The sequence below is a fragment of the Meriones unguiculatus genome, chromosome 8 (genome assembly GCF_030254825.1).
Source record: "Meriones unguiculatus strain TT.TT164.6M chromosome 8, Bangor_MerUng_6.1, whole genome shotgun sequence".
In the NCBI taxonomy this organism is placed as follows: Eukaryota; Metazoa; Chordata; class Mammalia; order Rodentia; family Muridae; genus Meriones; species Meriones unguiculatus.
In genome coordinates this window covers 109,907,364-109,930,821 of record NC_083356.1, presented here as the reverse complement: position 1 = coordinate 109,930,821, position 23,458 = coordinate 109,907,364, and the positions used below count along the sequence as shown (strand labels likewise).

At 45.1% G+C, this 23,458-nt stretch overlaps 1 protein-coding gene across 1 annotated transcript in view; it reads left to right on the top strand.

Moving 5' to 3' along the window:
• The first annotated feature begins 783 nt into the window (after positions 1–783).
• The window catches only part of Fam171b (family with sequence similarity 171 member B), a 56,612-nt gene continuing 33,937 nt past the window's right edge, over positions 784–23,458 (top strand). Inside the window, exon 1 of the mRNA XM_060390383.1 lies at positions 784–1,420. Coding sequence (XP_060246366.1) covers positions 799–1,420 — 622 coding nt within the window. The 5' untranslated portion in view covers positions 784–798. The remainder of the gene's footprint in view (positions 1,421–23,458) is intronic.

The following is a 23,458-nucleotide window of genomic DNA, read 5'->3' as shown; positions in this document are numbered from 1 at the left end:
AGCGGTCTTTGGCTAGATCTCTGCTTGCTTAGGCGGCGTCTGTGAAACGCCAGAGCGGGGCCCTACACAATACATGCAGTGTAACTGTCTGCTAGTCACTTTTCAACAGCTTGCCAGTCTCCACTGAGCTTTCATGCGTGTCACACACGCGCAGGCACCCGCGTGACGCCCTGCTCACTCTGTTTCTCTTTAAATCTCTATTCTGTGCACAGCCCGCCTTCTCCAGGGTCTTCCACGCCTTCCGTCCGCTCTGTGCAATCTTTCTTCTGCGGCAGCCACCGCAGCGGACTGTTTTGCTTGCACTTTGCTTTGCCTAACAGGTGGCAAGCCTTCGGAATGAAGCGATTCTCTTTTACTTACCCCGAGCTCCTGGCGAAAGGCACAGCTAGCATCTAGCTACGCGTTTGTTAAGTGAGACTTTTGTTTGTTTACTGTTTTGTTTTGACCCAGGGTCTCTCTACGCAGCCCTGGCTGTCCTGGAACTCACTGTGTAGAACAGGCTGGCCCCACAATCGCCAGCCTCTGCCCGCTGACGCCACCAAGTCTGTTCACGTTGTTGTTAAAAAACAAAACAAACAGAACCTCAAAACATATGGAAAGCATGGGTTACACCTAGAAAAGGTGGAATTAGGAACATTTTATGATGAAGAGAGAAATCCTCATTTAAGCAGGAAAACAAAAGTTTACTGAGAGCATCAGTTTGTCTTGTATCTCGTCAGTGGGCCGTGGCACAGCGGGGAGGACTCGGGAAGGGAGCCTGGCTTCTGAGCCACAGGGCCTCGTTGCTTTTCGAAGGGAATGAGTGTGTCACTTTCTTTTCTACCTCGGGGTCAAGCAGGAGGAATTCTAGTTCACGTTGTGCACAGGTCTAAAGGTCTCCAGCCGCGAGAAAGTCTCCCCTGTCGGTGTGCCCCAGCTAAGCGCCTGGGCACAGCGTCGTCGTGCCGAGCGCTTGCCGGGCGGCCTCTGGGGGCTCCCGCCGCTCGCCCCTCCCGGCGGTCACGTGCGCGAGGATGCGAACGCCGGCTCCCCGTCCTCCTGCCCGCCCGCCCTCCTCCTCCTCCCGCCCCGGCTGTGCGCCGCAGACAGCGCGAGGGGGAGCGAGCGAGCGGGCGCGGCCGGGTTCCGCAGCCCCGGCGCCCGCCGCCGCCCGCAGCCGCGCAATATGCCGCGGTGGCCCGCTGGCTCTCGGCCATGGCGAGGCTGTGCCCGCGCGCGCCCTGCGCGCTGCTCCTCGGCCTGGCCGCGGTGCTGCTGACGGCGCGGCCGGTGCCCGCGGCCGCCAGAGCCGACCTCGGCCGCTCCGACCTCAGCCTCATCCAGCAGCAGCAGCAGCAGCAGCAGCAGCAGCAGAAGCGGCGCGAGGAGGCGCAGGAGAGGCCGGAGCCGCCGGGGGCGTCCCCCACTTGGCCGGATCCAGGTAGGTCCAGCAGCCCGGCCCGGCCTGCGTCTGTGCCAGCGCCGCGCTCGTTTTCGAGGGGTTCTCTGCCTGGCCTGTCCCTGCGGTCCCCATCCCTCCGCGCCGCCCCCAGCCGCCCGCTCGGCCTCTGGGTCTCTGCTCGGTTGGGAACCTTTCCCGCATAGCCGCGCTACAGCGGGCTTGAGAGGGTCGGGGGCGGCAGGGAGGGTCCGCGCTGGGTGCCAGCTTCCACTGATCATTTTATTTTCCTCCTCCCTTCCTACTGCACGCGCGCGCGCGCGCGCGCACACACACACACACACACACACACACAGACGCGCGCACACACATGCACACACACACACGCACACATGCACACACACATGCACACACGCACACACACATGCACACACATACACACGCACACATGCACACACACACACACACACATGCACACACACGCACACACACATGCACACACACGCACACACACATGCACACACATACACACACACACACATGCACACACACACACACACACATGCACACACACACGCACACATGCGCATACACACACACACACACACACACACACGCTCTAGCATTCTGCTCTCGATCCTCTCCTGGATACTGAGCAAGCAGTCTTGCCTTGTACACCCACACAGCTTTTGCACTGTTTCTCCCTGCCTGCTGTATTTAAATTTAGAACCGGAGGACAGGAAAAAAAATCTCGGTTTATTTCATTGCAATTCTCTTCTTATCCCAGGAAAGGTTTGAGGCGGCTTACAAAGGAGAAAACAAAATTGCGTTTGGTACAGTAAGATGAAAGAAAACAATGAAGCAGGAGTTTGTAGTTGAAGGAAGGGACGGGGGAGGGGCAGACAGAGGTGAGCCCGGAGTGACGTGGAGATCGCAGGGCCAGCCCCTCCCCCAGGGGAATCTCCTTGGAGTGAAACTTAAATGAGCCCTCTCTTGACACGTTCGGTAACTGTGATGGGGGTCGTATCTATGACCATCACCGCCCCTTATTTTCCCTTTCCCCCCTCCCCCAGTTAAAGCTCCCCGGTGAGCAAAGAGCTGGGTTATCCATTTAAGTAGCCTTTTCCCAGCCTCCAACCCAGCTCATTGCCTTCTGCACTGTAGATTCTGCCCAGGCTTTGGAAAGGAAAGGGGATTTTTATAAAAAGCCACCGATTTTCTGGTTCGTGGTCTGAGGTTTCACAAACCCAAGATGAGTGTTATTATTAACACTGGCTTTTAAAAATCTGCCTAGTAACGTTATAGAAGACGCTGAAACGGAATTCTGCAGTGTGGAATCAGCGTCCTCGCTTATCTGGCTTGCTCATCCTCAGAGAGCAGTTCCCAGGCTCGCCAGCTGTGATCCATGACACAGCCCCGATGATTTAATTTCTTGAAGTGCTTGGAGCACAGTATGAGATCACCGAAGTGCACGGGAGAAAGCAAGTGTTTCTGACACCCCCTTAAGCTGATCGCTAGCACCCAGAGGTGGCTGAGATGGAGAGGTGTGCAGGGTGCTTGTGTCTTACTCGGGTTTCATCGTGGAGTGTGGAGGGCCCGAGCCGGTGTTAGACCCTCGGGAGCTCTGGAGCCGGACTGCCAGCCTCTGTATTACAGGAGAGCTTCCTCACACATGCCCAGTGTGGTCGGAGCCTGGGAGTGTGTTGATGAGTTCATGGTTTCTGATACTGTCATCTCTCAGGGATGTTTGTGACGTGGGTCTGATTGCCATGGCATAATGTGTTATAGATAACACATTAAACAACCTGAACCTTCAATATTCAGCGTTAAAGCTGTATTGTTTGCTTTCTGGCGTTATTTGGGAAGCTAGTCACCCCTGTTTCATTTAAGTTGGTTGAGGTAAAGCAGCTGCTGTCCAGCAGTTCACACCAAGGGCTGAAGAGTAGCCGGGCTGTAGTCTTTCTCAAACGCTCTAAAGCCCTGTCCAGTGGCAACCAAGAGCAGGTAAGCAGATTACGTCAGTTGTTGGCATGACAGTTAAATAGATGCCCCCGAACTTACTTCGAGGGACTCTTATTTCAACCTTTGTCCTTCGGCCATTTAGACATTTCTACAAAAAAACTAAGTAGGAGAATGGCCTGTGCTCAGATCATGACACTTGTGTGCAGGGGTCTGGCCGCTCTGGTTTCTTCCTTCTGCAGCTCTTGCCCTGGCTTCCTCATGGAAGCAACAGTGCCCAAATGCTTCTTTCATTTTTGGGGGAGGGGGGAGGTGTCAGGTGCCAGACTTCTGCACTCGCTGCCTTCTCTGTGTGGAGTTTGGAAACTTACATGGCTGGGCATGCCCGGGAACTCCTAACCTGAGGCCTCTCCTGCCCTGCTTCAGCCCCGCCCCCACCTGCCACTCTTAGCCCTTCTTTTAAAAATTACTTATTTGTCTTCATGTCTGTGGGGGTGGGGTGTAGGTGCCACAGAACCCCTGCATGGGGAAGCCAGGGCACAGCTTGCAGGAGCTGGTTCTCCTTACAACGCGTGGGCCCTAGGGACTGACCTCAGGTTCAGACTTGGTGGCAAGCCCTTGACCTGCTGAGCCACCTCACGGTCCCTCCTCAGTAAGCCGGCGAGGGCGTGGACTCTGTTGTGGTCACTGCCATATTTCTGTCACCTAGAAGAGCTCTTGGTATGTCTAGACACTCATCTGTTAGTTGGCCAAGTAGGTGAAGAGATGGATCAATATGCCGGCATCAGGGGACATGCATTTCTCAAGTGTTTGCTAAGCATTTAACATCTTGTGAAGTTCTTCATTCGAATTTGTACAAAAACAAATGTTATAGGAAAAGATTTGTGAGTATAGATGATCAAGTATGTAATTGTGGATCTTCAATGTTAGCTAATTTCAGTGTTTGGTTTAGGCTGTTTATACATGCCTAATTGATGCCGGTACTTGAGGCAATTGCCAGGTTCTGTCAAGAAGATTCTTCAATGCACTTGTGATCCTCTTGTGACCCAGGTGGGTATTAATGTGCTACATCTTTAAGCGGCTGTGCCGGCCGGATCTGTCCCCCGCCTCCGTGTGTCACTTGTCCTGCCTTGGACTTGGAATGCAAAAAGCACAGCGCTTTTCTCAGGCAACATGTTGATGACTAAAGCACACTGAGTGACGTGTCTTAGCAAAGGAAATGATTGTGGGCCTTGGTTATTAGTCTCTGTGGTTTACTCTTCTGGAAATTTCTTTTGTGTTTCTGAGAAATAAGAAAGGTTAAAAGAATGAGTGTATTACATCTAAAAATCAGGGTTTAAAAGAGTACGGTTCTGTGTACTGGTTAGCTTATGGAATATTGTCTTTACATAGTTCTGAGAAGAAAGGCCAAGTTTGGGCTCCGAGAGGCCCCTTTGTTCCCTCCAGCAGAAGTCCCGATACTGCCGTCTGTGCCAGGGTTTGCCAGAAACAGAGATTTGAGGGGCTATCAAAGAGTTAATTGGGAGCTGGCGGTAGTTGAGACAGCCACATCATATTTGCTCTGATGGCCCATTAGGTGGGAGGCATGTGCAGCTCGAGGCATGGGAGCTGCAAAAATAATGAGTGGCATTAAAATTCCATGACAAGCACAGACGCGGCCTCTCCGTGTCTCTTCACAAAAGTCTTTTGCACATAAGGTCCTGGGAAGCATAATCTTTATGGTCTGAAAATCCTTAGTCTTGTATTTTGGTGATATATACATATGTTGAATGTATAAAGAAAATAAACAGATAGCGTGATTGTGCCGGTCACTTAGTGTCACAATTCTGCCATTATTGTCCCACTCACACATCTAACCATTTGTAATGCCTGGATTTTTTTTTTTTTTTTGGTACAGTGGTTTTTTTGGTGATATGTCCATATATGTAAGCACACATATTGCTATTCTTTGATAAATAAGTATTTGCATCTAACCAGTACCTCTCTGGACATGTTTACATCCTGGTGGGACGTTTTCCATCTTCTCCTTCCCATGGTACCCTGTCCTTCACCCAGAGTTCTGTGCTGCTTTGATTGTTTTCATTCCAGATTGATTATGAATTTTGTAGATCTTCAGATATGGATTCCCATATCACTTAATGTTTTGTATTCGTCTTCTCTAGCTTTAGGATACTTTTTTACTGATCTCATTGATGTCCTAGGCCATTAGTAGTTTCCTTCTCTGTTCTGATGTGTAGGATTTCACCTTGAGAATTGCACCAGCTCAGCTTGTTGCTTCTTTTGTCATGATTATTTAGTTTGTCTCTGGTGACCGAGGCTGCTACATCCTTAAGTCTGTGTGAACATGTTTGGTTTATTTTTTGTTTTTGTTTTTGTTTATTTTTTAATGCTTATGAGTGTAATTGCTGTGTCAAATGATATACTTTAATATTTGAATATTATCCGATATTCTATGAGGCTGGGACCTATCTCACTTAATCTAATGGTGAGTTAAATGACAGTTCTCTCTTGAAATGACTTTTGCAGTACAGTGCCTGTCTGAGTTCTCAGTATATTTGATGCACGAAGGAAACAGCTAACGATGTCAAGCTGAGTATCGGCTCCTCCTCATCTCGTGGTTGCTAAAGCGTGTTCTCGGCAAGCTTCCAGCACGGGGCACGTTACGGCTCTCTTCCTTGTTTCCTACATTCGATTTTCTTGCTTGATGTGTCTATTTGCAGCTCTGCACCCTTGTCCTCTGCTTTTTTTTTTTTGTCCCCACTAGTTGTCACTTTCTTTCCTATTTAAATCTCCCATCTGGGAAAAATGGGTCTATTTACTTTTTGTAATCAAGGAATTTGAAAAATCAGTAGGAAAAGTAAGATCAGAAATGGTTCTGTTTGGAAGTGCTCAGGCCACAAAGGCCGTGTTCCCAGATGGGTGACTAGGATGTCTTTCCAGGATTTTAAAACCAAAGGGAACATTTAGTGTTGATTACAGGTTGAGAAACACATGTCATTGTGTTGAGTTTGAGTCCAGTTGGTTTTGTGGTGGATTTTACAATGTTTTTAATGTGACTCACCAGAAACTGTACCAAATATTTTTTTTCTGAAACAAAACTCTTCCCTCAAGAATATAAATATTGAACTTGATTCCCTTTCAAAGTTCTGTCTGGCTGGGTCAGCCAGTGTTATTGTCATTCATTTGGTTGGCCTGTTGAATTTTCTTTTGTCCAAATTGCCTTAGCTACAGAATGAGTGCAGTGTTTTTCATCGACAGCCAATAGAACACATGTTTTGGAATACGTACTCTCTGAGAAGATTCTAAAACTATAGAAGCTCTGCATTTAAGTGTTTAAATGAAACATAAACTAGGCAAATGGCTTCTCTTTGGGGCCAGGCGAGATGGCACACGCCTTTGATCCCAGCACTCTGGAAGCAGGCAGATTTCTGTGAGTGCAAGGCCAGCTTGGTCTACATAGTTCCTGGGCAGCCAGGGCTGCACGGAAAAATGCTGTTCCAAAAACAAACAAACAAACAAACAAACAAAAAACTAACACAACAAAACAAAAGATTCTATTTGGGAATGCATTTTGAACTGTTCTTCTGTGAGCACATAATCCATGTGTCCAAGACAGTAGATTTCCATGTGCATCAAATGATTTTTATGACTGCCTGTATTATTATTAGGCTATATTCTTAAGCCCTGCTCGATGATGCCTGAGAACAGAGGCATAAAATGAAGGAGGGATTCTAAATGCTCTTTCATGGAGGGACGGTGAGGAAGCGCAGTCACTTTCCATCCTTTCCAAGGAGTCAAGCTCACCTCAGTACCTAAGGAAGCAGAGCCGGCCCCAGGGCCGCACACTGCTGCTCGGAACCCCGAGGCCCGGAAGCCAGGTCTCAGCATTAAAGTTTTAATCTCGCACAGATTTGAAATTAACTTCATTTATAAATGACATTTCAGCTTCTTTTTAACATGCAGTGCCCTCCCCCCAGAAAGTGTTTTAGAGTCCTTGAGGGAATCATTTAAAATTTAAATAAGTTTTTGTCAGTAGCAAGGTCTATTGTACTTCAATTTTAGGCTTTAGTAAAAAATGCTGTTTATAAAGTATGTGTTTTATTTTATTTATTTAATTTTTCTTTCTTTCTTTATTTTTTTAAGATTGTGTCTCTTTATGTGGCTCAGGCTGGCGTTGGGTTTATGATCTTTCTGCTTCAGTCTCTGGAGTGCTGGGATGGCTGGCATGGCCCACCACCCTTGGCTTAATGGGCACATAAGGTCATTTGTTCTGTGGCACTTTAGAGTGCTTACTAGGCTAAGGCCGTGATCATTTCTGTGTGCGGGCCCCAAAGCGCACGCTCCCTAGGCCAGCTGTCCAGCTTCGCCTAGCCCCGGTTATGAAGGTCTGAGGCACCTGCTCCAGCTGAGTCACTGATTCTGTGCTTCGGCGCTCTGTGGTGCCTTTCCAGCACGTCTGCTCCTGCGTCTGTCTGTCCGACTGTTTTGTAATAAGGATGTGACAGTAACAAATCAGAGGGCTAAACAGACGTTTTCTGTCCGCTGCTGTGTGGATTGCACGAAGAAGCTGACCGGAGGGTGCAGGTAGCCCGGATGTCGTGACGCACACTGCGTCTGTCTGCTCCCTTGTTTCTTGGGAACCAGTCCAAATCCACTTACTCGAACGTGGCTCAGTCTGGCTCAACGGGTTATATTTCTTAAAAACATACACACAGGCTGGAGAGATGGCGCAGTGGCTGCTCCTGCAGAGGAACTGGGTTCAATTCCCAGCACCCACACGGCAGCTCACAACTGCCTGTAGCTCCAGCTACAGGGGATCTGACACCCTCACACAGACAAAATGTGCCGTCAAAACAACAATGAATATAAAACAAAAGTAAATAAATAAAAAAAAACCCCATAAACACAAGTTCCGTTTCTTTCACAGTTGCACGAACAGGACTGGATTGTAAATGTCTGGTGACCACAGCAGGGTTGGCAGAGTTACCAGATGAGTACCATGCAAGGAAGAAATGGCACCAGAAGGACAAGCACACTCAGCTATTTAAATAAGCAAAATAAACTATATACGAGTTAATGATAAATGTACTGTGAAATGAAGATTAGGAGTAACTAAATATGTGTCTCTGAAGTAAAAAATATGTTTACTCGTTTTTATTCAGATGAATGTGTTTCCAAGGTTATACATACATTTAAAGACAACTTTGAACCCCTAAGTTAATTACACCCCAAAATGTATTTTATCCTCTGATTTTTAAAATTAATTAATTAGTTAGTCGGTTTATTTATACACAGAGACAGGGTTTCTCTGTGTAGCCCTGGCCGTCCTGGAACTTGCTCTGTAGGCCATGCTGGCCTCTGCCTTCTAAGTGTTGGGATTAAGCGTATGTGTCACCTTGCCTGACGCCCTTGTCTTTTGTCTTGTTCTGTTTGCTTGTTTTGAGACAGGGTCTCACTACGTAGCCCTGTCTGGCCTGGCCCTCAGTATGGAGATCAGGGTGGTCCCAGATTCACAGATTCACCTTTTTCAGCCTTCTCAGTGCTGGGAATAAAGGCATGTACTTTAATGTATCTAATGTATATAAACATACCTGGCCCCACGTTATATTTTATAATATATTTGTGTTGTTAGATTCTGGAAGTTTAGCAGAAAAGCTATGATTTATATAATTTTTTTTCTTCTCCTTGCTTCCTTCCAGCATCCTAACCTTTATTTAGTTTAGCTAGAGAAAGGGTATTACTAAGTTGTGGTGGCTGGCCTTGAACTTGTAATCTTCACGCTTTAACCTCCGAGTAGCAGAGATTATAGGGATAAAGCTCATATGTGTGGCTCAATGTTTCTTTGTATTAATTGGAGTTTTACTTTTCTTATAGTTATATGTGAGGAAACTATAGAAATGTAAGAAATAACTAATCTTTTAAACTAAGTTTACAGTGAAACAATGTCAAACATTTAAAATACATAACTAAAAAGTCTGAGGTGTTCCTATTGTAGCTTGAGCCTGGGTCTGTGGTTCACAAGTGTTTTGGGAATCAGGGCCTCCAGGACTAGAATGAAAATGCCCTTGTATTATGAGATTTTTTCTTTTCTGGACATGTTTGAAAAGTGAATAGTATGAGCTAAGACAGGTCTTTCAAAGAAATTGAATCACTTGGTGCTCACCAAATCCAACAAAGCTATTAATTAATGATAATCTAATTTAATTTTTAGCAAATATGACAGAGTGAGTTTTTATTATAATTTAAAGCATTCCTTACCACCTGGTTCAAGTTGATAAATCAAAAGAATGTGAGTTTTAAAATTGTTCCTGTACTATAGCATTTCAAGTAGAGGAGATGTCTCATGACTCAAGGAGCTTGTCAGACACAGGAACTAAACAGATGAGAAGTGAATTTCGGGGAGGTCACACCACGCACTGTGACCTTTTCTTGATGTAAGTGGTCCTCTGGAATAGAAAATGATCCACCGTAATGGACCCTTTTTTCTTTCTTGTTTATGGGAAGGGTTCCTTGCCCCTGTTGATTTATCTTGCGGAGGTTCTAGGGAGCCAGTGGAAGGATGTGTCTGTGAGGGAAGTCCCAGCACTCCAAAGGCCAAGAAAACCCGTCCTGGCTACTCAAACATTTCTAAATGGACTCACCGGGAAAAGAACAAAGGCATCATTCAGACTCTCACAACTTTTTTTGTGTTTTTTTTCAACACGTTATTTTTGCAAAAGTGATGGGTACAAATTAGATGCTTGATAGAGATATAAGCAATCCTTCCAGAGGCTTTAAAAACAGCAATTTCTTAGGACACAGCCCTGTGGTCAGTTCGTTCAGGGTTGGCTCTTCAATTCTGTTTGTATAGTGGGTAATAGATAAAATCCTTTGGTAAGTCACATGACTTTGAATGGGTTTGGGTACAGGGTTGGTGGTACGGCAGGCTGTAGAGCACCTCGCACCTGTTACTTTGGCAGCAGCTGTAATCTGTCATATGGCTGTTTTACAGGACAGTCATGAGACTGAGTGACCCTCATACGGGCTGTGGTGATGACCGTGGTCTTCAGGTTCTGCCAGGCCTGAGTCTAAGCCTCAAACAGGCCCAGCAAACAAGGGCTGACCCCGAGGTTAGACATTTCCGAAGATGGCTTTTATGAAACTTAATATTTAATGTACTAAACTTTGGTCTTTAAACAATTTGCAGGTCAAAGCAGTAACTGCAGCCCAAAAAGACTTAAACCTGTGATGTAACTGGTGCTTTTCACCGCAACAGTGTGCTGGGCTTAGGAACTATTACCATCTTTACATTCAGGGGAGCATATTTTTCTTACTTTTTTTATTCGTGCCTCTTCGGCTTTCAGGAATAACTGATGGATTTGGAAAAGCTGGTGCTGTGAAGAGGGAAAGGCACCACGAAGGCTACCTGTGTTTTGAGGACTATGTCTATCTTGTGGAAATTACTTTTTCATTTGAAAATTCAAATGGGGAAATGCGAAGATAAACAGTAGTATGTGTTGAGACCCCATCAGACTGTAGCTTGAGAGAAGACTGTGAGGGACAGACATAAATGTCACAAGGATGGAGCATATGGCCATTTCGCATGATTTCGGTATGGAAGGACTCCTGCAGGGGCCGTGGGGTTCAGCATCCGGTGACTCAGAGGCAGGCTTGATAGGCTCAGTTTTTCCCCTCCCCTCATCAGCACTCCTTACCAGAAGTGCAGTAGAAAATCTGTAACTTCAGCAACTTGCTATATAATGTTTAAGTTGGAAAACTTCATTTACATATTAATGTCACCCTGGAAAGCTGTTTGGCATTGTGAAATATGCTTATTAAATGTATTTGTATTCGACAACAAAGTTAGCATATTTCCATTTTATTTACTTTTTTTGGCTCTCAGGTTTTCTTTCATGAGGTGCCCTCATTTGCTGCAGGGTCTTTAAATGCCAGCTGTGTGCTAAGAGTCCCTGAGCTCTTCGTGTGGAAATGTAATGGGCATTTCTGCTTTATCATGTCTAAGACTGGAGTTCAGTTTCTCACCACATCATGCAGGAGCAACACTTCTCCAGACTTTTTTTTTTTTTTTGCAGATTTTTAAAAATTTTACTATTTTATTTGTTACAGTTTATTCACTTTGTATCCCAGCTTTAGCCCCCTCCCTTGTCCCCTCCTAATCTCACCCTTTCTCCCTCATTTTCTTCCATGTCCCTCCCCAAGTCCACTGGATAGGGGAGGTCCTCCTCCCCTTCCCTCTGACCCTAGCCTCATCAGGTCTGGATGCATTGTCCTCCTCTGTGGCCTGGTAAGGCTGCTCCCCGCTCAGGGGAAGATGATCAAAGACCCAGCCACTGAATTCATGTCAGAGACAGTCCCTGTTCCCATTACTAGGGAACCCACTTGGACACTGAGCCTCCATGGGCTACATCTGTGCAGGGGTTCTAATTTATCTCCATGCATGGTCCTTGGTTGGAGTATGAGTCTCAGAAAAGACCCCTGGGCCCAGGTTTCTTGGTTCTGTTGCTCTCTTGTAGAACACCTGTCCCCTCCAGGTCTTTTTATCCCCACTTCTTGCACAAGATTCCCTGCACTCTGCCCAAAGTTTAGCTATGAGTCTCAGCATCTGCTTTGATACCCTGCTGGGTAGAGTCTTTCAGAGGCCCTCTGTGGTAGGCTCCTGTCCTGTTCCCTGTTTTCTCCCTCTTCCAATGTCTATCCCGTTTGCCTTTCTGAGTGAGGATTGAGCATCTTACCCAGAGTCCTCCTTCTTGCTTAGCTTCTTTAGGTATGCAGATTTTAATATGTTTATTCTATATTATATGTCTAATATCCACTTATGAGTGAGTATATACCATGTGTGTCTTTCTGTGTCTGGCATACCTCACTCAGGATGATCTTTTCTAGTTCCCACCATTTGCCTGCAAATTTCCTTGTTTTTAATTGCTACAAGATGTCCCCCAGACTTCTTAAAAACAAAAACAAAAACAAACAAAAAACAATGCTGAAGCTGGCATGGAGGCACATGTCTGTAATTACAGCATTTGGGAAGAAGAAGAGTTTGAGGATAGTCTGGGCTACATGAGGTATTGTCTCAAAAACAAACAAATCCTAATCACCAACCTACCAACCATCCAACCTACCAACCTACCAACCAACCAACCAACCAACCAACCATCCAACCTACCAACCAACCAACCAATCAACCCACCAACCAACCAACCAATCAACCCTCCAACCAACCAACCAACGAACCAACCCACCAACCCACCCACCAACCAACCAACCAACCAACCAACCAACCCACCAACCCACCCACCAACCAACCAACCAACCCACCAACCAACCAACCAACCAACCCACCAACCAACCAACCAACCAACCAACCAACCCACCAACCAACCAACCCACCAACCAACCCACCAACCAACCCACCAACCAACCAACCAACCAACCAACCAGCCAATCAACCAACCAACCAACCAACCAACCAACCAACCAACCAGCCAATCAGCCAACCAACCAGTCAACCAACCAACCAGCCAATCAACCAACCAACCAACCAACCAACCTCCAAACCTGAGATTTAAACCAGAGCCAGAGATCAAAGCTGGAGCCCTAATGCAGTCTAGACATAATACAGTCTAGACACGTGCTCTATACTGAGCTACATCTCTAGCCCTAAGTGTTTTTATTTTGAAACAAACATACTTAGTTGCTACTGTTTGCCGGATACCATGCATGCTCCCTGCCTTGCTTGTCTTGTCGCTGTGACAAAATGCATAACAGCAACAGTATGAGGAGGACAGGGCTTGCTCTGGTCCCCAGTTCATGGTGACAGGATCTTGCAGCAATGCCAGAACAGGAAGCAGTGAGGATGGGTTAAAAGTGGGGTGAACCTCAAAAGAGAAAAATCGAGGTTCCCTTTTCCAAAATGACTCTAGCTTGTGTCCAGTTGACAGAAAGTTACCCAGCACATTAACAGATGGTAGAAAAAGCATGGGTGCGCCATGGCCTTGCCACATGTTCTTGTATTCTTAGCATGTCAGTCTTCCGCATGACCTAACAGAGACAGATGGTGTCTTGGTGTCTGCTAACGCCTCCTTCTCTTGCCTCTCTGTGGTATGCACCAGCCTCATGAAAACATTTGCCTTGCCTTCTTTCCCTGTGAGAGCCCCAGGTCTCATCACTTATTGTTGTTATGGCATATGAATGGAGACTTCTACAAAATACCGTTTTCTGCGTAGCAATGCATGCCTCTTTCTGCAAAATGCAGAGGCTCCTGAGACAGTGCCTCAGGAATGCTATCCATGGAGTTTGTCTGCTTTCAGGTTGGGTTAGAGATGTGTTCACACAAGAGGCCATGTCTCTGGAAATTTCCAGTTCTGAAGAAAAGGTATCAAACTGACAGTAAACTGTGTGTGTAGACATATTTTCCTATATAGCATGCATTTTATTTGGTTATTCCTTTAAGAATACCTGGGGTGCTAAAACATGACAGATGAGATCTGTTATTAAGAGGTTCACAGTTTAAAAGGAAAAGAAAGGTTACATAGTTTTCCTTTTTACCACCTAAGGCCCCTGATACAGCAATTTCTATATTTTAAAAAAATCCATTAAGTTCTGTAACTCATCCAGGCTTGGAGAGCTGAGACATGAAGCAGGTGGCATCCCGAGGAAGCTTATGGGCAGATTATGGCTGTTCTCCCTCAGGCTGGGGCCCAAGGTTCTCAGGGTTCACGGATAGTATGTTGTCTCTTTGGGCTTTCAGCGTCTAAGGGGAAGGTTAGACCACATCACCCCAGTGACAAGGAGAACTGTCATTTACGGCAGTGAATCGGTTTTTTATCCGAGACACCGTCCCCACCCTGCAGACCTCTGTTTGCACCGTTTGGTCAATCATCCCGCTCGGGGAACCAGAGAGGAAACAGGAAACAGAGGGAAACAGAGCCCGGGCTCTCCCCTGCCTTTAAGCATATAGCCACAGCAGGTTTTGTGTCTGTTCTTGCTGGTGTATGTGCTCAGCCTCTTCCCCATCTGGCCATCTGTTTGGACTCTGGTAACAGTATATTGGGTCTCCCGTGTCTTACTTTTCTAATTCAAACAACCTTGTGGCATTCATCTCCCTGATGTTGTCTTTTTCATGAAGACTATAATTTCTAATATAAGAATGAAATTTTACCATATTGCTACTGTGGTCCCCATCAGCCCCCCACCTGTCCCCACATGCTCTCCCTGCTTTGCAAGGTCATCTGAACATTGCACCCATCTGTGTTTTCATTCTGAAATTCTTTAGCTTGTCTCTCTTAACTTTTAGCAGATAAGTTGAAATGAAACAATTATTTAAAAACTTTGAAAACTTTAAAGTGAAGGAAAAACACAATGAATGAATAAGTGAGTCTTCTGAAGCGCGTATGTGTCGGACCATTTCCCCCTGCCCCGCGTGTAACTTTCATGGCAGATAGTACATAGTTGTACTGGCCATCTCTTTCCCACCTCCCGTATCTGCTGAACCATCTTCTATGTTTGTGCTGGAGATGGTGAGTTCAGCCTCGGCCATTACTGGAGGAGTCAGGTATTCTGTGAGCAGAAAAGAGGAAGGTCAAATGCAGAAATGGGGGTCCCGTGTCAGTGAAGGTCTGCCTCAGTGACTTCCAACATCCTTGTGTTTTGCGTTTGTAAGTTACCTTCCTGGATTCCTCACGAGGATGAATCCCCCTGTTTGCATCCGCAAACGCTGACTGGATTTGTATGCCCAAAAAGTCTTCACTAGCTCTCTTACTTCCCACATGGTCTTAACTAGGGTGGACTTTAAATCTGTTGACTTTTCTTTTCTTTCAGCACTGTCCTGCTTCTTTCTCATCCTAACTCCAGCAGGATCCCACCTCACTCTGCCTTCACCACATTTGCTGACTCACAATTATCTCTCAACAAACAAGCCACACAGACCCTCTGTGGGATGAGTCTGTATCTGATAATATGTTGTTTAAATTGTCTCCACTCTCAGTTTTTCATTATTCTTCCTCTGAATCTTGTGAACCTTTTAAGATCATATCCATATTTATCCACCCATTTTTATATCACACAATGTCTAACATTAGGTGGCTGAGAAATATGCTGAGTGGTTTTATTGGTAATTGTCTCCTTTTTAGTGTGAGGCTCTGGACTGTGTCTTCTTGGTCTTCTGCTACATGAGCAAGAAGAACATTGATTGTTCAAAAATGCTTTTTAATTAATAGGGTTTATTCCAGATTTATGAGTCTGTGTCACATGCTGATGGTATAATGACAGCCTGGGAGATGAGAATTTAGTTCACTGCCCCTGTGATACACTTTGAGATTGAGAATTTGATGTCAGCAACTCAACGTTCCATTCTCAAGCATAGAGCCCTTCTGAAAAAGTTTCTTTCCCTATTCTACATTTTTGGTTTTTTTCACTCCCACTTTTTTTTTTTTTTAACTCTTATTAGCACTTAGCTTGTCATTTTTGGTCCAGGCTATGACCTCATGCCTCCTCACCCCTGCTTTCCTCCTTTTTCTCACCTTCAGTTTTTCCTCCCTCTACAGGATTAATTTAGATGTCCTTAGGATCCTTCTAAACAGGAATCTTTGCATTTCCCCTCTCTTATCAAAATACTGATCAAGGACCTCTGACATATGAGACACATTTCTAAATATACATTGCAAATTTGTGTACTAATTTGTCCTCAGTAATCACCAAATGCAAGGTGTGTGTGTGTGTGTGTGTGTGTGTGTGTGTGAGAGAGAGAGAGAGAGAGAGAGACAAAAGCTTAACAAAGCTATGCTGTGTTTTCGAGCACTTTATAAGATTGAGTAGCTAACTCGGTCGCACTTCTGGCCTGTAAGGTTGGATGGGAATGAAATGGTAGGTGTGAGCTGTCAAGAAGTGTGAGCACAGAGAGTGAGATGAGAGGTCTCTCGGCTTCCGCTGAGGTCAGCGCCAACCTTGGGCTCTGCACGCTCACACAGCGCGTGTGTGTGTGTGTGTGTGTGTGTGTGTGTGTGTGTGTGTGTGATGGGCGTGGCTGAGAAATCATTCCGGCTGTTCACTTTGGCAGTCGGAACGTGACGTAGGCACAAGGAACCCGAATTCGTATCCGTTCCCTCTAATGGAATGTTTTTAAGTGAAGAACAGATCAAGTTCTTTGAGCTGGGGACATGGGTAATGACAGTTACTGGCAGAATCGATGTAGGAAGGTGTGTGTAAAACACCTGGGACTCGGGGGTACTCATCAAACAATTACCCCCCTTTATTAGTTTTATTTTTTCAAAGAGAGTCCATGCTGTCATGCTGTAGCCCAGGCTGACTGTGAACTCAGGGTAGCATTCCCTCCCCCCCACCCCCTTCCTGGGACCATAGGTCTGAACCCTCATGCCACTACACATACTTAGGGAGATTTTGGGAAATTAAATATTGTAGAAATGTGACCATTTTATCGTCCTGATTTTTATTCTATGATATTATATCAGAAAATGTTGAATAACCTGAAAAGGAAATGTACCCATCTTATGTGATGCTGGATTTGTTTTTTTGTGGTTTTAGTTTTCCATTGTAAAAGAAGTGTTAAGTCATCATATGGAATAAAATTGTTTGTTTTCCTTTTTTAAAAAAACATAGAAACAGTATTGTCTTTGAAACATCACCTAAAGCAAGTGAGGGAAATATATTGAAAAGCAAACAAACAAATTAGTGAGGTATTCATCCATGAGCTTTTGTTTTTCAATATTATATTGATTGCCTTCGTTTTTCTGAGGATAAATTGGCTCATAAGAAAGACTGAATCAAACAATAGTAAGTTGAGTCTTCCTTTCCTGTCCAGGAAATCTTAGCTTGAACTAGCAGTATTCTCAGCATACAAATAAGCCAATTAAAGCTGCCTGGACCTTTGGAAAACTTACTGAAAAGATGGCATTTTAAATAAGGAACCACAGTTCCTGCTCTCCTTTGTCTCTGGATTGGGCACTGCTGAGGTAGTAGTTTCACTAAAATGTGAGTCTTGAAACACTGTCTTAGAAAAGCATTCTGCTGGAAAGCAGATGAAACCTTTTCTTTCTCCCTGTAACCTCAAAGGAGTAGTAAGTTATGTTTCTCTCTCGTGATGCACTCTATAAAGGAGAGGGCGTTAGCATCCTAATGGAGGCAGCTGATTGATTCCTGTATTGATTAGAGCAGAAAGACTGTGTTCTGTGAAATTTAAGGCTGATTTAATCCTAAAATTGGTTTGGTAGGTACATGTAAATAATTAAAAAAATATATATATATATATATAACAAAATTCATGTATCTGAGCATGCTAAGGCACTTTCTTTGAAATATGAAAATAACATATTAAAAGACTTCAGAGGTGACGTACATTCATTCTGTCTCTAAGTGGGGAGCAAAAGAAAGCCAGGGTTATTATGGCCCAATAGTGTTTGTTCATGAAACATTATTCTTTAAGATAAGGGTTTCCAAATTAAAGGAATAAATCCAGTGTGAGTTTAGACAGTCAGTAGGGCAAAACCAAATAGGGGCATCAGTATTTAGGAACAATTTTTGGTCCGTTTTGGTTACAAGTGAAAATAAATCACTCAGCTGTGTTTTGTATTCTGTGCAGACATTCACCATAGCAATTGCTTTTCCTGCTTCCGCTTTCATCTACAACTTTTTATCTTCACCATGAAAGATCTCAGACATGTAATCTCTATGTATTTCAGACACCCCTGTTCTCACCACCGGGATCCATCAAATCTTGGCTTTATGCTGTATTTGGCTTACACTTCTCAGTTTCTTTTAAGAAATAAAATTTAAACATGGACTCAAGCTCCACTCTTATTTAATTTCTCCTCCCCTGGAATCAATCACCATTATGGAACTGGTGTCATTTCTGTTTGAAAACAGAAATAGATGTGCATGTTATGTGTAACATTCTGAAATTTGTTTTTTTTTTTTTTTACTATTCAGCATCATATTTGGCAGACTTCCCTTGGTGATCCATTTGTACTCATTTGAATAACTTTGTAATGTTCCTTGTATGAATAAACCATTCTACTGGACAGTAAGGATTTTTTTTAGGGTTCAGTCATCCTGGATGCCTTTTAGGCGTGTGCGAGATTTTCCCAGGGGTTCATACAAAGAAATGGAATCAGCGACTTCTGTGGCATGTACAGTTTTCGTGTTTCTAAGGCTATCTACATAGTCTTCAGAAGAAGGTGTGGAGCATGAAAATGGCCTGATCTAACCGTGTGATAGTTATCGGAAGCAGTCATGCGCCTGCATGTCCTGGTTGTCCTGACTGCTTAGGTTCGTTCATTTTGTTCTTCCTCGTGGCTTTTCCTGCCCTCCTTGAGTGTTCCTCCTGGGTGCTTCCCCCCTCACTCCTGGCTTCATTGCTCTCTGGAACAGTAAGCTTTTATAGTACTGTTTTCTTCTAGGGTCTGAGCAGGCGAATGTGGTGTTTAGAGTCTTTTGCGATGTTCTGCAGTTTACTGGAGTCACATTACTACCGGCTACATTCCAGCTTAGCGGTTCCTTACATAACGGCACGTAATAGTATGTCCCCCCCCAAAAAAAACCCTCATTTCATCTTACAGAATTGTCTGTTTATACTTAGTAAATCTTAGCTAATCCAGAACTTAGTGTGTGTAAGGCATGGAGTAGAAGTAAGGTGAAAAAATTTAAATTCTTAATTATCTTTAAGTCTTTATATACTGTATTTCTGATTCTCAGTGAACCCCAATAAGCACTACTAGAAAGCTGAAAAGTACCCATTCTTTTAATTCTTCAGAATTTAATCATTTATTCCTAGTATGTCATAATTTTTATTTAAATATATATTATTTTTTAAAAATTCATTAATTTATTTGTTCACTTTACATCCCAGTTTTTGCCTGCTCCCTCCTCTCCTCCTAGTCTTACCTTCCCTCCTTCCTCCCTTCCCCTCCCCCTCCCCTACTCCTCAGAAAAGGGGAGCCCTCCTTCTTACCACCCCACCCCAGCACGTACAGTCTCATCAAGACTGAGCACAGCCTCTTCCCATGTGGCCTGTTGAGGCAACCCCACCAGGGGGAAGTGATAAAAAGCATGCAAGCAAGTGCTTGTCAGAGACAGCCCCTGCTCTTCTTACTAGGGAACCCACACGAGGCCTAAGCTGCCCACTGACTACATCTGAGTAGGGGCCTAGATCCAGTCTGTCCATGGTCCTTGGTTGGTGCTTCAGTCTCCACAGGCCCCCTGAGCCCTGGTTAGTTGGCTCTGTTGGTCTTCTTGTGGAGCTCCTGTCACCTCCAGGTCCTTCTTTCGTTCCCCCAACTTTCCCAGAAGACTCCCTACGCTTGGCCCAATGTCTGGCTGTGAGTCTCAGCCTCTGTTTTGATCTGCTGCTGGGTGGGGCCTCTCGGAGGACAGCTATGCTCCTGTCTGCAAGCACAGCAGAGTGTTGTTAATAGTGTCAGGGTTGGCTCTCTCCTGCGGGGTGGGTCTCACGTTGGGCCAGGCATTCCTTGGACATTCCTCAATCTCTGCTCTAGCTTTATCTCTGCACATCTTGTAGGCAGGGTGAATTTGGGGTTGAAGTTTTTGTGGGTGGGTTGGTGTTCTCCTCCCTCCGCTATTCTCTTAAATTATTTATGAAGGCATTATTGCTTTGGAAGTCTTCAACATGAACATGATCTGTGAGGCAAATGATTTTATGTCATATGTAACATTAGTGTGAAGGATGCAATACTCAATCAAGAGAATGTTAGTATAGTCATTTATTAACGAAGGAATGCTGTGTGCAGTATCTGCCAAGACCGTCTGTTAAACGAAGAGACAGCCATTTCATAGCTGAAAAACAAACAGGACTCCCAGATTTGCTTATGTGCTGACGTGCAATGCAATGCTGACTCCACACAGTCTTCCTGCTAAGAAACAGAGTTTGCAGGATTGCGCCTCCCCCCTTGAGAAGAGAATTCTGGGATTAGATGTCTACAGAGGGGAGAAGTGTGATGCCAACAGCAGAATCCATTTCTCGGGTTGGCTGGGGAAGTAGAGGCATCATCAGGGTGGGTCAGCTGCCTTGGCAGTGCCCCAGTGGGCAGTTAACGAAGCTCCAGACGCAGGGCTGTGGCCCGGAACTCATGGAGCACATTGACTGACGTTCAGAGCTTATTCTTGTCCCTTCCTATCACCATGGATACAGAACATTTTGTCTTAGAAGTGTGAAATGCAGCATGACTTGTTTCCAGAATCGACTGATCCATAAATCTGACTGTTGTATAGTTTCTTTAGAGAAACTATTACTCAGATTTGGGGGTAGCAAACGGCAGTCTGCCTGGTTCTGGGTAAATTTGCTTCTGTGCAGCTTTTGGCATGGCTTGAGTTGGGGGAGTACATTTATGTTCATACAATATTCCACAATCTCGCTATGAGCTAGTATCATATCATTTGAAATGTCAAGTGTTTCTGCTTGAATAAAAATACGATTTTTATTATTTATTTATTTGTCTGTTGGTGTGTTTTGTTTTGATTTTTGAAACAGAATCTCTCTACATAGCTCTGGCTGTCTTGGAACTCTCTGTGTAGACCAGGCTGGCCTTGAGCTGATAGAGATCCGCCTGCCTCTGCCCCTCAAGTGCCAGGATTAAAGGTGTGTGCCACCACCACACAGCTTAAAATAAGATTTCTTAAAACTGGGGAATACTGTCTTTACCACTTTGTAGTGAGATGCTGAACAAGTATTTCGTCATGTTAAAACTGGAAATAGAATCTGAAGTGTTTGCAAGACTTAAAATGACTTAAAATATGAGCTGCCTCCAATACTTCCCAGTGTTGGCATTTTTGCTTAGCCAGTGTTTATTGGCCAAATAAATCTTTACTTCAAATTAGACCTTTTCTGTGTATTTCATCCCAGATCAATTCCAAGAATGTTTAAACAAACAACCCAAAGTAATGAAAGCAAATCAGGTGTTTTGAAAAAAACAAAAAACAAACAAACAAAAAAACAGGTGCTTTGGTCATTCACAAATGTGGGTCATGTATCAGCATTTGCTATAATCTTTAGTATCACCATGACTATTATATTATATGAATTTTATTTATGCAAAAGCTTTATTGGAGTTGTTTTATAGAAACAGCATATTTTGAAGGGCCTGGTCCCCTTTCTGTCTCTCCCATGCTCAGTGTTTCTGGCTACGACTGGTCCTCTGCTGTGTTAGGATTGGTGTCCTTGTCCCCCGGCCTCGAGCTCCATCTGTTGGGACAGCCTCTGCTTGCTACAGTGAAGAGAGACTTGGTGACAACAGCTTCCCTTCTGGCGGGAGTCCTTGTGGACTGTGATCAGCCTGTGCATTGCCCCAGCGGTTGCCTTACCGAACCCCGAGCTCAGCTGGAATGGCCTATTGATCTGTCTGCAGCCCTCCAGAGACTGTTCAGAGACTGTGAATCAATGTTAGTTTGTGCTGTTTGGCTGGCCATCGGTGGGTGACAGCCTATCACCCCAACTGGCGCTAATGGTTTCATAAATAATTGTTAAATAAATATTACCCTCAAATCTTAGCACATTAAAAAAAAACCAAACAAACCCAATACTACATGGATTAGTTGCCAGGTTGCTTTTGCTTTGGATCCTTGCTGTGATTTTTGCACTAGTTTTTCCTTTTCTTTCTTTGATCCTAGTGTTTCAGGCGCTGTCTCCAGTTTCTCCGTAAGCAGCTTGTTTTATAATATCTTCCCCAGAGAGGGCTTTTTAAGACCGAAAATGTCTTGCCACGAGCTGTCAGACCTTCCTTTCATGGGCAGCATGGGTCCCTTTGCTCCCTGGTTCGTTCTTCTTAGTTGCTGTGACAGACTGTTATTCATGTTTCCCTTTAACACTGCAGCTCTCCCCTTTGAAAGAAAACTTTGGTGACACCTCCCTTCTGCTTTCCTTTCTTCCAGAAGTTGTCCTTATCTCAAATTCTAGGTTTTAGAATTTATGTGCTCTTTTAGTTTTAGTCTCAGCCTATTCTTTTTAGTTAAAAAAAATTTCTCATATATTACATCCCAACTGCAGTTTCTCCTCGTCACCCTCTCCCCACTGTGTCCACCCTCAACCCGCATGCCCATCCTCTCTCCCAGGTCCCCCGACCTCAGAGAAGAGCAGGCCTCCAAGGGACATCAAATAAGCATGGCATAACAAGCTACAATAAGACCAGGCACATACATCACATCAAGGCTGGGCAAGGCAATGCAGTAGGAGGAAAAGGGTCCCACAAGAAGGTGAAGGAGTCAGGATCAGCCCCTGACCCCCGCTCTCACTGTTAGGATTCCTGCAAGAATGCCAAGCTATTCAGTCATACTGTATATACAGACACCCAGGACAGACCCCTACAGACCTCCCCCCCAAACTGGATCTCTGCAAGTTCCCATTTTGTGGGTGGGGTTCTCCTGCTGTGTCTCTGACTCTTCAGGTCCTTCGATCCTTCCTCCCCCTCCTCCTCAGGACTCTCCGAGCTCCACCTAATGCTTGGCTGTGGGGCTCTGCACCGCTCCCATCAGCTGCTGGATGAAGTCTCTCTGGTCTCTTTGACGATGGTTCTGCCAGGCTCCGGTCCCAGCACACTCTGCAGGCAGGGCAAAGGTTTTGTCCCAGTGGCGCCACCGGAGGCCTTGCCTGGTTACAGGTGGCCAGTTCAGGCTCTGTGTCCCCCTAGTTGCTAGGCATCTTTGCTAAGGTTACTTTCGTAGATTCCATGAAGTTTCTCCACTTCAACCTCTACATGCACTCCCCTCCCCCCAAATCCAGTTACTCCCAGTAGTTCCCCTCCCCAACCTGGTCCCTCTGTTCTCAACTCCACTTGACCCAGGTCCACGGTCAGAGTCTATTCTATTTCCCCTTTCCAGGGAGACTCTTTCGTCCACCCTTAAGCCCTCCTTCCCAACCTATTCTTCAATGAAGACATTTGATATCCTTGACTAGAATTTATGTTTTGTTTTGTCCATACCGTTTTTTAATATGACCCTCCGCTAGAGCTTGAACTACTGTGAGTGGGAAACTGAGGAAGTCAGGTACGGTACCAGCATGCGTTAAAACTTAACGTAGCTGCTGACATCTAGCGCACTGGAGGAACTGGTGTGACATGCTACTCATGCTGGACTTGACACCTCCATAATCCAGGAAGGTTT